The sequence below is a fragment of the Rhinatrema bivittatum genome, chromosome 2 (assembly GCF_901001135.1).
Source record: "Rhinatrema bivittatum chromosome 2, aRhiBiv1.1, whole genome shotgun sequence".
NCBI lineage: Eukaryota > Metazoa > Chordata > Amphibia > Gymnophiona > Rhinatrematidae > Rhinatrema > Rhinatrema bivittatum.
The window spans coordinates 60,664,773-60,680,758 of record NC_042616.1 but is presented as its reverse complement, the minus strand read 5'-3'; the positions used below and the strand labels follow the sequence as shown (position 1 = coordinate 60,680,758).

The window sequence follows — 15,986 nt, the reverse complement described above, 5'->3', positions numbered from 1 at the left end:
CGGGGCATTACATAAACCAAAAGGCATCACGAGATACTTGTAATGCCCGTCTCTGGTATTAAACGCGGTCTTCCACTCGTCTCCGGATGGATTCTGACTAAGTTGTACGCTCCTCGTAAGTCCAACTTTGTGAAAATCTTCGCTCCCTGGAGCCGATCGAGGAGCTCCGGAATTAGGGGGGAGCGGGTAACGGTCTCGCTTAGTAATGGAATTTAGGCCTCGATAGTCTATGCACGGTCTCAGCGAGGCAACCTTCTTGCTGACAAAAAAGAAGCCTGCCCCTGCATGCGACTTGGATGGGTGAATGAAGCCCTTGGCCAAGTTCTCTGAAATGTACTCGGACATGGCCTGGGTCTCAGGTAATGATAAGGGATAAACCCTTCCTCAGGGAGGCATAGTACCAGGGAACAAGTCTATAGCGCAGTCATATGGACGATGCTGCGGAAGGATCTCTGCCTTGGTCTTGGAGACTACGTCCGTAAAATCCTCATAAGGTGCAGGAGGACCTAAGGCAGAGTGCATCAATGGAAGTGTGGGACTCCTGGGCACTTTCATACAATTAGCTAAGCAGAAAGGACTCCACTTGACAATCTGTAACGTATCCCACTGAATCGTGGGTGAGTGCTTCCGTAACCACGGCAACCCTAGCACCACAGGGTGGACAGCCTTATCCAACACTAGGAAGGCTATCTCTTCCAAATGGATTGCCCCGGTGCAGACAGTAATGGGTGCCGTGGACATCTGGACAGGTCCTGGAAGGAGCGTCCCCTGGATAGAGGTAATTCGTAACGGGATCTCCCGTCTATGCGTAGGGATTCGCAACTGGGAGACTAAGTCCTGCAGGATGAAATTACCTCCGGCTCCAGAATCCAGGAACGCTATCTTCTCAAAGGAGCCTCCAGGGTATTCCAGGGTAACAGGAACGGTACATTGAGGAGCTGTAGCACAGCCTAGGAGGAGCTCCTCCCGACCTCCTAGGCTTTGGCATTTTCCGCACACTCCTGGCAGCGTGCCAAGAAGTGGCCCTTCTGACCACAATATAAACACAATTTCAACGAACGGCGACGTTGCCTTTCTTCAGGAGAAAGCGGGGCCCGTCCCAGCTGCATGGTTTTCAGGTGGGAGCATCTGGACGAGAAATCTTGGGAGAAGACAAAGGTCTCGGCCCACGAGCAGGACTATGGCGAGAGGAGCGCTTCTCCTTGGCCTGTTGTTGAAGGTGGCGGTCAATATGGGCAGCCATCTCTATCAAGGCATCGAGGTCCTCCGGGAGGTCTCGAGCAGCAGTCTCATCCTTTATACGTCCGGAGAGGCTTTCCAGGAAGATGGCCTTAAGACTACCATCTTGCCAACCCACTTCTTGGGCTAAAGTCCGAAACTCCATAGCATAATCTGCCAAGGAGCGAGCTCCCTGTCGGAGTTGCAGCAGATCAGATGTAGCCGTGGCTACTCGGGCGGGCTCAAAGGCCTGGCGAAAGTTCGTGATGAACTGTTGTAAGTCCGTTAGCGAAGAATCATTGTTTTCCCAAAGGGGGGAAGCCCATATTAAGGCTTTCCCATCAAGCAGGGACAGGATATACGCCACCTTCACCGCATCCGAAGGGAATTGCCGGGGCAACAAAGAGAACCGTACAAAACATCGGTTCAGAAAGCCTTGGCAGGTCCTTAAATCACCAGCATAGTGGGAGGGTGCCGGCAGCTGTGTCACTGAAGAGTCTTGGGCCTCGGGTACTGGGTCTGGGGCAGAAGCGGCCCTGGTATCCAATTGGGCCAATAACTCCCCTACCGAATCGGTAAGGACCTCGAGGTACTGTTTTTGATACTGCAGCTGCTGGGCCAACCCAGGCAGGTCCAAGGGGACAGGTGCATCTGCCGAGTCCATGGCCTTGCAATCTGTTATGGGAGTCTCAGTTTAATGGACCCTTGGGCCAACCTGCAGGAGACTTGGAAAGGTGTTCAAAAGGCCGGGAGGCAGATGTTCAGGCTAGATGTAGAAGTGCTCTTCACCCTGGAAGCTGGTACTCCCCCGGGAGGAGCCCGTAGGAGCCCAACCGCTGGGACTTAGGTGGCTTCACCCTTGGAAGCCGAAGCCCCCCTGGGAGGAGCCCGTAGTGGTCCAGCCGCTGGGACTTAGGTGGTAGTGGACCAGGACTGGTAACTGGAACCAGACTAGGACAGTAGGTCAGTACTGTAACAGGGTTTAGGTTCTGGAACCAGGCAGGAACTGTAGCAAGACTCGGGTACTGGAACCAGGCAGGAACTGTAGCAGGCAAGCAGGAACCAAGCAGATACTGTAGCTGGCAAGCAGGAACCAAGCAGGTACTGTAGCAGACAGGCAGGAACCAAGCAGGTACTGTAGCTGGCAAGCAGGAACGGAGCGAATAACAAGATAGGTCGCTCCGGGGCACAGCGCAACAGGGATCTGGTAGGTAAGCCCGTTGCAAGGCAAAGACTGGGTGGCCGCGGCATCTGAAGTCAGGATTTGGGCAGAGTCAGCACTGGCGGGAAACGGCCTAGAAAAGCGTGCAAGTGGCGTGCATGCGCGCCTAAAGGCAGGGCGTCCAAGGAAGGCTTCCCGGCGGCACGGCCCTGGCAGGGACACCACCGAACAGGCCAGGAACTAGGCCAACGAAAGCGGGAACAGATCCAGGAACACGGAGGTAAGGGTCTGGTCGCGGCACTCGCAGCCAGAACCGCAACACACCTGATGCAATAAACTCCTTTGAGTGCCAGGCACAATTCTCCCTTAGTGCACCCTTTTTACGCTGCCCCGATTTCCCTCTCATTTAAATACTCCATCGAGTGCACAGGGGATGTGGCTGTGCGCGCGTCTTATTGCATTAGTCCCACACTTTTCCAAAAAGGAAGCAGTATCTACCCCACTCCCAGATGTATTTTTGCCAACAATCAGCTTCTCCAAGTCCTTCTTCAATGAATACCAAACATAAATATTTGTTTAGTGTTTCTGTTTTTTCCTTGTTGTCTCTCAACAGTCCTTCCAACCAACTAACTTTTGTGTGCTAATATAATTAGCTTAAAGAGCTGACACAGGTACAGAGACACAGTTGAGAGAAAAAAAACAAGAACATATAGCTTTTGTAAGCAAATAAAAAAAAAAAAGTAATGATTTTAGCCAGCAAATCTAGGTAGGAGCATTCAGGCAAATGCAGTTTTTCCAGTTATTCTGCATGCTTTAATATTCACAGCCCTTCCACCAGGTTCACCCGAATACTGAAGATCCACAGATGTTGTACTATAATAATTCTGTTACTACAGGCTTCCCTTGTTAAACATAACTTTATTTACAACACTTTGTCTAACTTTAGGAAACGTAATTTAACAGATTAGTCACCCCTTTAAATTCCTATCTTTTTCTTCTTTCCCTCCCTGAGGTGTTTTCTCCTCTCTTACCTCCCCCTGCCCATCCCTCATCCTTCCTTTCTTGTCCAAAATTCAGTCTATGTTCTCCCTCTTCATCTTCAATATCATTTCTCCTCTTCCCCAATCCTAAATCAGCCTTGCTCAGTTTCCTCCCTTTCCTTCTTTTCCCCAGCCCCATGTTCCCCGGTGGCCTTTCTTCAGACTGAGAGAGAGAGGTGGGCCAAATGCTTGGATATGGAACTGATGACTTAATTGCATGGCATATTTCTCAGCAAGTGGGTTTCCAGCCAGTGACTTAAAGCCTTTCAAATTCTGTCAGTTAATCACGTAACTGTACATTTCTGTTAACAGCATATCTACAACAAAGCAATGTCTCATCTGGTCCCAGCACGGAAGAAAGCTGGACTGATCACCACCTGTGTGAAAAACAAGCCCCCCACTGTGCTCAGTGTGGCGTAGGAGATAAAGACAACGTGACAGCAGCAACCATTTAGCACTTTGCATAGGAAACAACACGTTTTGCCAGCAAATAAAAGTCACCTGTATTCAGCCCACAAAATGAAACCTATTTATTTTAGATACGTTTTATTTATTACAAATATAGTTTTATTGAATACAATTATTGGAGGACAAATAATACTTTTTTTTACTGAAATTTTTTAATTATCAGTAATCAGGTTTTGTACTCAAGCAAAGATAAAATGCAGTTTGGTTATTATTCTCTAGGAAGAATGTGCTCTCCCTGAGTGCTTCTGTAAAATGTTGTGCTAATAAGGATTCTTACTTTTGTCTGTGCTGTTTTAAGAATCACTAAGTTTATTGCTGTGGCCAGGATTATTTCCTCTGCTTTAGGGCTGTCGAACACCAAGCCAAAAATGCAGCATACAGCCTTCCACTCGCCGATATTAAAAAGTTTTGCTGTAAATATTGGCACTGTCACTTTTAAACAGAATAGTGTAAATACACTAGCAAGCTTGTTACAGCCCCGATGAAGGCAGGATCATTTCAAAATGTGGTAATAGGAAGTGGCATATGAATGCTGCACCGCTTCAGATTGCGTTTTATAAAATGTACCTGCGTAAAAAATAAAATAGGAGAACCAACGAGCCGTGTCTGTGTGGTAAATTGCAAGCAGTATGATGAGGCTGTGTTCCATTATGTCCCATATGAATGCACTATGAACTGTGTAGGAATGAAAGTGTGCAGTTCTCTTGCTATATTAATTCCCTCTAACATTAGTTCTTCATGGACAAGCACAACAAACTGCCACACAAGATGGGGGTGACATCATCTGACGGTGCAGAGTCAGGTCATTTTTCTGTCAAAGCCCAGAAAGTTCAACTTTTCTTTCTGAGCATGTGTGGGCCTTCCCATGTTAGCATCCCCACATGCAAGTCTCTTCAGTCTATTTTCATCCATTATAGTAAATGGTCAGAAATAGTCTCTCAGCATCACCGCTATTTCTCGGATGTCTTTGGAAAAGAAAGGAAAATGTCCATTCAAAAAATGTCCTCACTGGATTTACATAATCTTTGTCTGAAATGCCTGGGACCAGATCATAACTCTTTGAGCTCTAGTCCCTGGAGATGTATGTCCCCGGGGGCACTAATTTACAGGGAACTCCGTCTCAAATATGAGCACCCAAGCTCATCGAAAGAGTCCAAATGGAAATCCAGTTCAAAAACAACTCCATGCCAGGTAAGCTACTCGTCATCTACTGTGCTGAAAAATGTAGCCTTGCCGATGCCTAAGGGCACAGTGCCAAACCAAGTTGGAGCTAAGAACTGTCCATGCAAAAGAGGAAAATTACAGAATTCGACCTGAAATATCGAAGCCAAGAGGCACCGGCACCGAAACATGGCAGGGAACTATTGGCATAAAAACGGGCGCAGAGAATCACCAGCGCCAAAGCATCAGGGCAGAGACTCACTGGCATTATACATCAGCACAGAGAATCACTGGCATGGGAAAAACATTCCATTATCAAGCTCTTCCTCAGAACCTATTGAGGAGGGAAGAAAGCATAAAAGAAAACAAAACATACAGAAACAACAAGCACTCTGCCTTCACCTCCTACACTGGAGCCCCAAATGGAGCAACAAAGTTATTCAACAAAAAATCTACTACAGCAACCTTTACAAGAATGTCATGTGTTCATACAGAAATTATGGGCCGACTTCCTTAAACCCCCACATTCATGAAACAGGTGCCTACTCAACAAAAATCCTCAACTTGACCCATATTAGAGCAGTTGTGGGAACCCCTACAATCAAAACTTCCATCCTCCTATTTTGAGAAAAGAGAAGAGAATGTAAAAGAGAAACATAAATTTGAAACGGCTTTCTATACACAAATTATATCTGATGATTCATGCAGTTCACAGGAATCCATTATAGTAAAATCAGATATATCATCCCCAGTTCGCCTTCGGACTCAACACCAGAACAATCTAGGATTTTAATGACACCAGAAGACTCCACAAACCTACATTTTTTACAAAAGATACCAAAGGTAATACCATTCAGTTTAGAAGAGGATACAGAAGATATAACTGACTTGCAAGGCATGCTAAGATTCATCAGCCACCGAAAAATACAAAGTGTTATTAATGCATGATGTGCTATTGAACGGCCAAGCTAAAATTTGGAAAACACCTTATTCAGAGCTACTAGTAGCCAAATGCATTGATGTAAAGTATAGAATACAAAAATGGCCAGTACATGAAGAGGTACAACTCCCTTATGATTCCATTATTTTAGGATCAGTGATGAAGAAAGACAAGAAGACAAAAACTTAATTCAAATTCTCCTCCAGGAGAAGACCAAGGATTCTTGATACAGTCGATAAAAGAACATATCAAGAAGCGACCTTGCAAGCAAGAACTGCTGCGCTTCAGATCAGTGTAATGGTTGACCGACTGCAGGATAGCCCTGCGACTGGCCGCACTTTCCACAGGATGCCGCTGGCTTCCCCAGACGCCATGGTTGTCACTTCATGCTTTCAGCACTCTTATATAACCAGTGGGAAACAGCTTAGCACTGTAAGTTGACATCACGGGAGGCTGGGCATTTAAACTTCCTGCAGCTTTGCAATGTGTGTTGCTTCCTTGTCCGCCTTACCTCATTGCCTTGTCTGCCCTGTCTTGTTTCTCTGCGTGCCTTGCTCATTCTATCCCTGCCCTGCTTGTTGTCCTGCCTTGTCCTGCAGGTTCCTCCCTCATCCTGGTCCTCAGTGTTTATCTTGTCTTTCTTGTCTGTCTTGGCCTGATTCCCTGGTTCTGACCTCTGCTTCTGACTGCACGTCTGGAGTGCCGCCTATCTTGAACCCAGCTGGCACCCAGATACTGATTACTCGTTGCCTGCCCTGACCTTGGCCTGGACCCAGATACTGTTTGCTTGCTGCCTGCCCCGACATTGGCCCGGACCCGGATACTGTCTGCTCACTGCTAGCCCTGACTGCTGCCCGAATTTTGACTTCACCTGACTGCCACTTACGGGACTTTTGCCTAAGCCCTGCTGGCCTCTTGAACCCAAGGGCTCAACCTGTGGGGAACAGGGCTAGTGTAGGTGAAGCTCCAGCTGCAGTCTCAATAACAGCAAGTCCACCAGCTGTCGGTGTGGGCCTGGCAAGTTTGCCTTCTAGGCTGCGTCAACCATGCCACACCCCAAGGGCTCACATCCATGACAATCAGAATAATTCAGTATTTTTATAATAACCTTGAAAGACTCCACAAGCATTCTAAAAATGGAATCCTTGACCAATATTTGAGCCATAGATATAAATATAAAACTTTATATGGAATTGTGTTCTCTCTTGCTTAACTGTAGGTCTACTTCTGTAGGATATCAGAAGGAGGGAAGGGAGGTAATGGGCCTTTGTTTAGGTTTGCATTGTACTGTTAATGTAAAATTTGTTTCTTAGATATGCTGTGTTCAGAATCTTCACTGCCATGTTTTGTTTTTGTAGTTTTACAAGTCTAATAAATATATTTATCATAAAAGTTGCCAGAGGAAGAACAATAATCTTTTCAACAAAATCATGGCAGATACAACGGTTTATGCGAAACATGTGACACAGTCAATTTATGACTCTGATACAGCTATAAAGGTATTAGCAACAACCAAAGCAACAAGAAGACCAGCACGGCTAAGGGCATCAGGCCTCAGAAACAATGTCCACAAAACACTGGAAGATACCCCTTGTGCAGGAGACAATTTATTTGGAGATAAGGTGAAACAGTAGACGCAATAAAGATTCAAAATGCAGCTCTACAGTCTCTCAATTCTTCTCACCAAGAATCCACAACACAGAGAAGGTTCAAGCAAGACCCTTACAAGAGGTCATATTACTATTCCTAAAGGAGAAGATATAATTTTACTATTCTTAAAGACGATGTCCAAACATCATACAGCAATACCACCAGCCACAGTCACAAGGTCAGCAACCTCAGTCAAGACAAGATTGCAACAGATCTCAGCAGAGACAGAGCCAAAGGTCTCCACCAAGATACACTCCATCCTTCCAACAAAACCCATTGCAGGAGCTAGAAGAAGGGGGAAGACAATTTTTTTTTTTATTATACAGTTTACAATAATTACAAGAACAAATCTTGATGGGGAAAAAAGGGATTACACATATTCAATACCATAATGCAAAATATTAATCTAAGAAATCAATAACAATTTCAATATCTCTTCATTTTTAAAGTCCTCAAAGAAGGGGGTGGATCTCCATACCTTAAAGTAAAAGAATTTTTATAACTTATTAAAGAAATATACCGAATATAACAGCGACATATTATTTATTTATGAGAGACTTATTGGAGCATCTAAACAGGATGTTTCAGTAGTTATGGGGACTTTCCCCACTAAGAATTGGGTTAACTGGGGTGGATCAAAAAAGACGTAAGTATTCTGAAGGCATTTGACCACGCATTTGCATGGGAATTTAAGGAAATATCTCGCCCCAATTAATAAGACCTGTGGTCTCAGCAGGAGGAAAGCTTTTCTCTTCCTCTGGGTCTCATGAGAGACATCCGGGAAAGCTCTTATGAGACTTCCCAAAAATCTTTCATTTCTATGCCTTATACTTAATTTCAACAACCATTCCCTGTCCGTCTCTAATGCCAAAGTCACGATCAATGTTGCAGGTACTGCAAAATCCGTATCAGATGTTTCCAAAATTGCAGTTATATTAAGAGGCTGGTCTCTCACTGGTCTCAAAGTCTCTAATTCACCTTCTTGATTAGAGGCCTCTCTTCTGGACTTAGGGCCTCATTTTCCACTCCGCTCGCACGCGATAAGGGACCTTTCACACACGAAAAATCCCTTATCGCGTGCGATACCAGGATGGGGGTGGAGTCAGGGCGGAGTCGGCCCCGGAAGAGGAGGAGTCGGAGCGTCACAGGGGCCGACTCTGCGCCGACGCCGCGGGCAGCAAAAAGGTAAGTGCCTTTTTGCAGCAGCTTTCGCTCCCAATAGCTACACCTCCTATGGTGGCGCTATTGGGTGCGAAACTGGCAGTGATCGCACCGCGATGGTGCGATCGCTGCCGGCTAGCGCAGGCCCTCCCCCCATTTCGCCCCCCCGCCACTCATCTTCTAAAGTATCGCAGGCCCTTAGGTAGATAGAATATCTTTATAATCGATGGTATCATTTCCTCTGAAACCTTGAGTATATCAGTCAGATACTTTTTAAAGACCTCTCTCGGGGATCTTAACGGTAATTGAGGAAAATTTATGAATCTTGTTTCTGCTTTTAACAGTGTTCTCGAGATTTTCTATCTTCAAAGCAGTGTTATTCTTATCTTTCAGCAACATTGCTTGTGATTGTTGAAACGTTTTTATCTCAGTCCTTATAGTAGCAACTTGCTGTTCCAACTCTAAATTCATATTTGAAAGCACTTCTATTTTCTCATCATGCCGTCTAACTTGCTCCATTGCTGGAGTTAGTTGCTGCAATATAGACAGTCTCATCTCATTAATAGCCTCCCAAATCGTCTCAAATGAGAAAACTTGCGGTCTTACCATTGATGGTATTTCTATAGCGTGGATTCCCCCAACAGCTCCCAAAACTTCTCCTTTTAATGCTTCTTTCTCACCACTGCCTTGCCCCAGTTTTTCAAATGGGCTAGAAGTTGCCAACAACGCTGCTCCGGACCCCTTTGGGCTGAAATCCTTCACACTTTGGTCTCGGGTTTCTTCCCCCGGAGAAAACGATGTTTTGCTGGCAGCCGGATTAAGTGGTGGGGTTCTCTCAGCGGGACTCAATGGTGAAACTGAGCCTGGTAGAGAGGGAAGCTCAAATTCCCCTCCTCCTCTCTGCAGCGACTGGTCTCCCGCTCCTCTGTCACTGCGCGTGACATGAGCGTCCATTGGACCGGTCAGAGTGCTCACCGAAGCTACCGCGGGGTACGGGGACCTCGGCTTGCACTTCCTCCCCATCAACAAAGGTAATCTTTCTGCAAGAAATCCAAAACTGAGAGCTAGTCAGGAACGCTCAAACCACGCTAGAATATCCGGCAGCCATCTTGGATCCGCCGTGCACCCCGAAGACAATTTTTTAAGCATTATTAGAGTCAAATAACAGACAAATGGGTTTGAAAAATAATAAACAAAGGATATTTTCTAAATTTCAAAGCTTACCACCACTAAAATAAACACTCTCTGCAGAGCTGGTAGGACATAGCCATTTGATTTTCAATTTGTGTTTGTATTGTTCTATTGTTCAACCATGGCTCAAATGTCTTTAGAGCACTAAACATAGCCCTCATTTTTAGAAGACTGTTGTGAAGCATGGACTCTTCTTGTGACCATTTCCCTTGATGCGATGTGCACTCCATCTATTTATGTGATGCTTCTGCTATTATAGTTTTTATAGATGGTAGGTAAATATGGAACGAAGCAATCAAACAGAAAATACTGATCAGAGTGATCTAGCTTCCAGGGAAGAATAACATAATAGCTTTTCTACCAATTTCACTACTAGCAAAAACCATTTTAAAGTTCAGACAGGACAAAGGACAGTTGCTCGTGACAAAGTTAGTTTCTGTAGTTAATCAGGCTAGCAGTAGATACTCTATATGGTTTCCAACAATTCCGAATATGGTAGCTCAATATGACGGAACAATCATGCATCCCAATTTCGTCTCTAGCATTAATACCATTAATATTAAAGCAATATAATCAAACAATTTCATATGCCACAAAGAATAAATTAAATTCTGCTCAAATCTAGAAAACCTTCTGCCAGGAAATCTTGTATTTTCAAATGGAGGAGATTCGCTAACTGATGCACACATCAAGGAGAACAACCTTCCGCATGAGCACCTTCTAAAATACTCCAATTCTCAAATGCACCTCATGGACTCTGGACTAAAAACAAATTCTTTGAGAGTAAATTTGAGCAACAGCAGCTTATCATAACACTGTTGATGGAAAACCAATTTTGCAACAACTACTAGTAGCTAGGTTCATAAAAGGTCTGTTCAACATTAAACGTCCACTAAAGGAACCAGAATCTTAATGGTACTTAAATATTGTCTTGATGCAGCTTATGAAGCCGCCATATGAACCAATGGCTACATTGGAGATGAAATTCCTGGCATGGAAAATTTTATTTCTAATAACAGTCACATCAGCAAGAAGAGTATGCAAGTTTTAGACCTTAGTAACTTATACACCCTATATACAGATATGCAAAAACAAGTAGTATCACAATTCCACCTGAATCAAGAAATAATACTATCAACTTTCTTTCCTAAGCCACATACCACAACTATGGAGCAGGCATTGCATACCCTAGACTGAGAATGGCCCTTTTATTCTACTTGGACAGAGCTCAAATACTCAAGAAGTAAACTTAGCTTTTCATTTCTTATGACACAGGTGAAAAAAAGGCTCCGCTGTCAAAACACAAACATTACCTAGATGGTTAATGCAGTGTATCTCTCATTCTTATACAACCATATGTTTGGAAATGCCCCACAAAGTGAAAGCACATCAGATCCGAGCAATGGCATCATCCATGATACATCAAAATTCAGCAAAAATCCATGATATCTGCAAAGCTGCCATATGGTCATCTATACATACTTTTATACAACATTACTGTCTAGATAAGGACTCACATAAAGATAGTATATTTGGCCAAGCAGTACTAGAAAACATTTTTAAATAAGCGAACCAAACTTTCTGCAAAATACAAGACAGGTTGCAAAGAAACCAGTCAAAAGCAAAACTACTTCAGAGCAACCTTCAGCTAGGAAGTTCTGTCTTGTGCGGCAGTTTGTAGTGCTTGTCTGCAGAGAAAGGGAGGTTGCTTGCTTGTTGTCTGTGGACAGCAAACCAAACAGTCCCAGGAAGTTTGCATAGCTTGGAAAAAGACTGAAAAGATTAGAGTGTGGGGATGCTAGTGTGGGAAGGCCTGTGCATGCTCTGAAAGCAAAGCTGAACTTTCTGGGCTCTGAGAGAAAACGACCCAACTCAGCACTGTCGGATGACGGCACCCCATCTTGTGTGGCTGTTTGTTTTGCTGTCCATGGAAAACATCGCTTACAGGCAAGCAACCTTGCTTTGAGGCCCATCTAAAAACCTCCAAAAGAAAAATGATTTTGAGAAAAGTAACAAAAGTTTTACAATCCCATTGCCATCTATTTTTACCTATAGATTAAAAATTGGGAATGTTAAGGATTTATAGGTTAATTTAAGTACATTCCAAGTGAGGAGATTAATAGATTTTGGTTTGCCACCTATTGCACTATAATTCCTAGGGGCTAGAGTTCAGGTTCAGAGAACCACATACAAGCAGTGGAGATTTCTTAGCAAATATGCAGACACAGTACTATGTGAACACGAAAATTACTGAACTGTACGCATCATTTGTGCAGGAGGCAGCTAAACACAGCTAATACTACCATATATAACTATTATTTATTTATTTTATTTATTTGAATTTCTTATATACCGGCATTCGCGATGGGAGTCGCATCATGCCGGTTTACAAATAACAGGGTGTGATAAAAGGATAAATACTTTAAAAAACTTAGAACATTAACATGTGATAGAAGAATAAAGTAGCAGTTACAATAAAACAGGGATAAAATGTAAACTTGGAATGTAGAGAAGGCGAGAGAAAGATTAACAATGAGATAAAAGATAATAACCAAGGTAAATAAAAACCTTGGTTATTTGTACCTAGCTAGTTAATTAAGCTGTTATACTGTATCAGGTCTTCATAAGGCTTGCCTTAGACCACTCGTTATATGTAAACCGATGTGATATGGCAAATCGAATGTCGGTATAGAAAAATAAATAAATAAATAAAGTAATATACAGTGGATTTTAATAAGAAAGAAAATAGAAATTTTGGGCACTGGGAATTAAGTTTATCTTTGCCAGCTGGCTTGGATCAGCAGATGACTCCAGGTGATCGGGAGCAGACTGAGCCAGTCCCAATTTTACCTCCATTGCATCTGGATTTTTAAACCTGTGTTTCGTAGAGAAATTGGCACTACAATGCAATGTATATAATTGGGCCTGGCTTCGCCTCCCTCTGACGACATGGAGCTATCTGGTAATCCTATAATTGGATGCAGTAAATCAAAACCCTAATAATGCTAGAATAGGAAAATGTTCTGGACCAGAGATATGCTGCTCCTTCCTCTGCAGACGTGTCTCCTCAAATACACAACTGAACTCTAAGACCTCTCACACTTCCTTCTTCCTGTACCTTCCCTTGAAAAACTTCAGATAGTCTACAGTAAGGGATGCAGATATGTTTTTGATAAGACCTTAATGTAATCCACATTTATCTGCTGCCTAAATGTCAGTCTTCAAAAAGATGCAAAAAAAGGCTTAAAAAATATTTTATATCAAATAAATAAATAATAAAAATGATAGAAACAAAATTCTCCAAAATGTTTATTAATCAGAGTATACAAATATAATATATAAATTTAGTATCAAAAGAACACCCATAAATTATATAAACCACCCTTTCCCTATTGAGACACACCACAGCCATTCAAACAAACCATTCACAATTCCCACCAACACACTATATATATATATATATATATATATTAAAAAAGGCATTCCATCCCTCCCAACATAATTCACTGAATAAAGCTTCTTCAGGGAAGAAATATACATTGTACATTTAGGGTGACACCTTCCTCCAAGACCTGGGAAATAAGAGGGCATAGTTCCACTTTCTTAAATAAACGGACAACTCGAGGATCATCCCTCTCCAATATTTCATCCACATCAGGGTCGTCCTTAGCTACATCCGAGTCCACACCTGATGCCACAGTCACATCAGCATCTGGAACCACCCCCTGGTGGTCCAATGGGACATCCTGCGGATCATCCATGGAGTCCGTCCCCCCCCTCCTCCCCCATCCCTGGGGTCCACCTCTGACGATGCAGTAGGACCCCGGACCCACCTGCAGCCCTCTGAGGCTTCTTTGGCGCAGAAGGGGCGGCCCAACTCTTGCCCGCTTCCCCTTCATCCCCCTTTGACTTTATGCATCTAGAGGATAAATTTCAGTGAAACTCCCTCAGGGCCACCCGTCCCCTGCTCCAGGCTGTCGTCGGAGTCCTCCCTCATCAGAGCCCTCCTGAACCACAGGAGAAAATGGGGGAGGGGAATCTCTGGGTTCCCTAGTTAAAAACGACTCCTGCCAATGGCCCTCCGTGGATCCAGCCACTTGCAAGGCCCGCTGGACCCCTCGCCTGCTGGCACCGACTCCACCCCGAAGGGCAGGAAATCCGCTTCCCCCGTTGTGCCCCCACTGAGGAAGCCTCCTCTCCAGAAGCGCAACCAGGACAGAGGGGAGTGAGAATTCAAGCATGTAGACTCCAGCTCACACACGCAGCACACTTCTCTGCACAGTTTGGGCGCCATAGCACGTGCTCCTGCCGGCCTCAATCACTGCTCTGGTGCGCGCCTTTTTTTTTTTTTTCTTAACTATACTGCACCATTTCCTGTGGCACGGAAAAATCACCCGGGCACCGCCACAGAAAAGACCGCTGCTCTCTGGCCTCAGCACTGCCCCCAGAGACGTGCGGGAAAACAATGCGGCCGCACCAACCGCTGCCGTGCCGCCTCCACTACAGGCCTGGTCGCTAATGCCGCTCCCCCTGGGACACGCATGGACTGGCACAATTGTTACCTTCTGTCTGCAGAGGCCTGCAGCCCTCACTGCCTCATGGCCATACCCTCCACACCCCCAGCAACCAGCTGTTTGCCTTTCTGCTTTCTTTCTTTTTTTTTTTAACTTTAAAATCACAGCTACAAAGGCAAAAAACACACACAGGGGTACTTCTCTGATTCCGGGGCCTTGCAGATAGAGTACCTTGGAAGCCCTGAGGGAACCAGACTCTTGGCTTTCAGGGCCCCCGGCACAATGCAGGTGAGCACAAGGCAGGAGTTCCCAACCCCCGGATGCCCGGCTCAACCTGAGGGATGGTCCACCAAGGAGCCAACACCTCAGGGAGCTTCCTCCAAAATTCTCCCACTTCAGTTTCTCTCTTTCTCTTTCTTAATCTCAGACTGCAGGGTTGCACCTCTACCATCAGCTGGAGACAGAGAAATACTGAGGGGACTGCAGGTGGCAGTCTCTGCTATGTAGCAGTGCCTCAAAGTTTTGTTTCTCTGACTCCATCTGCTGGTATGGAGGCAAAACCCACTTGTCTGGACTGATCTGCGTATGTTTCTGAACCACAATTTAAAATTAAATAATGTCTGTCATTAATTCCAAATACATTCCTTCCCAACCACTAAAGGAATTCAACAACGGTATTTCAAATTTCAATAATGTGTCTCCCACAGCACAAACAGTTGAAAATACAACACAAAGTTCATCTATTAAACATGCTGCATTTCTTCAGATTTCATCAGACGGATCAAGAGGTCATGTGGTCCATTATCAGCCACTGTGCTGCTCAGGTAGTTAGCTAGATAAACAAATGTAGCTAACTCTGGTAGGGGACGTAGGGGCTAACTAGCAGGATATATTCAGCAAACCGAACCTTAATGGCACCTGTGTCATTTAATATATTTTAGCATCATTTTTAGGTGCCTTATTGTAAACCGTTGTGACGGTACCCATCTGAACGACAGTATAGAAAAAAAGTTAAAATAAATAAATATATATATCTATCTGGCTATCTTAAAGTCAGCTGGTTATGTCTAATTAGCTAACTTTAGGAAAGCCCTAAGGGCCCAACCAGAGTTAGCCACTTTAATTATGCGACTAACTCCGCTCCTCCTTGGAACGCCTCTTGTCCGTCCAGAGAACCCCCCACCCTTCTTATCCAGCTAAATTTTAACCGGGTAACTAGTTACTTGGCTAGAATTTATCCAGATAAGGGCTAAATATAGCCAGGTAAGCCATTTAGACAGTTAACTATTATGTTATCCATCTAAATGGATTTTGAATATGGACCTCCCTGTTTCCAATTATCATGAATGTTCTCTCCACCAGGCAAAAAATGTTCCTCATCTCACTACCTCCAGGGTAGCGTTCTCTGTTCCATGCTCAGGTTCCCAGAGGCAGGCAGAGCTCTGGAGTCTCAATGCGTGGATGAGTCAATGGTGCAAGGA

General features: G+C 44.4%; 1 protein-coding gene across 5 annotated transcripts in view; it reads left to right on the top strand.

Annotated features, from left to right (window-relative positions):
* The window catches only part of KIF9 (kinesin family member 9), a 252,053-nt gene extending 247,569 nt beyond the window's left edge, over nt 1-4,484 (top strand). For all 5 annotated transcript variants that reach the window (XM_029588252.1, XM_029588254.1, XM_029588251.1 and 2 more), the window contains one exon: nt 3,733-4,484. In XM_029588252.1, coding sequence (XP_029444112.1) covers nt 3,733-3,840 — 108 coding nt within the window. In that variant the 3' untranslated portion in view covers nt 3,841-4,484. The remainder of the gene's footprint in view (nt 1-3,732) is intronic.
* Nucleotides 4,485-15,986: the final 11,502 nt, after the last annotated feature.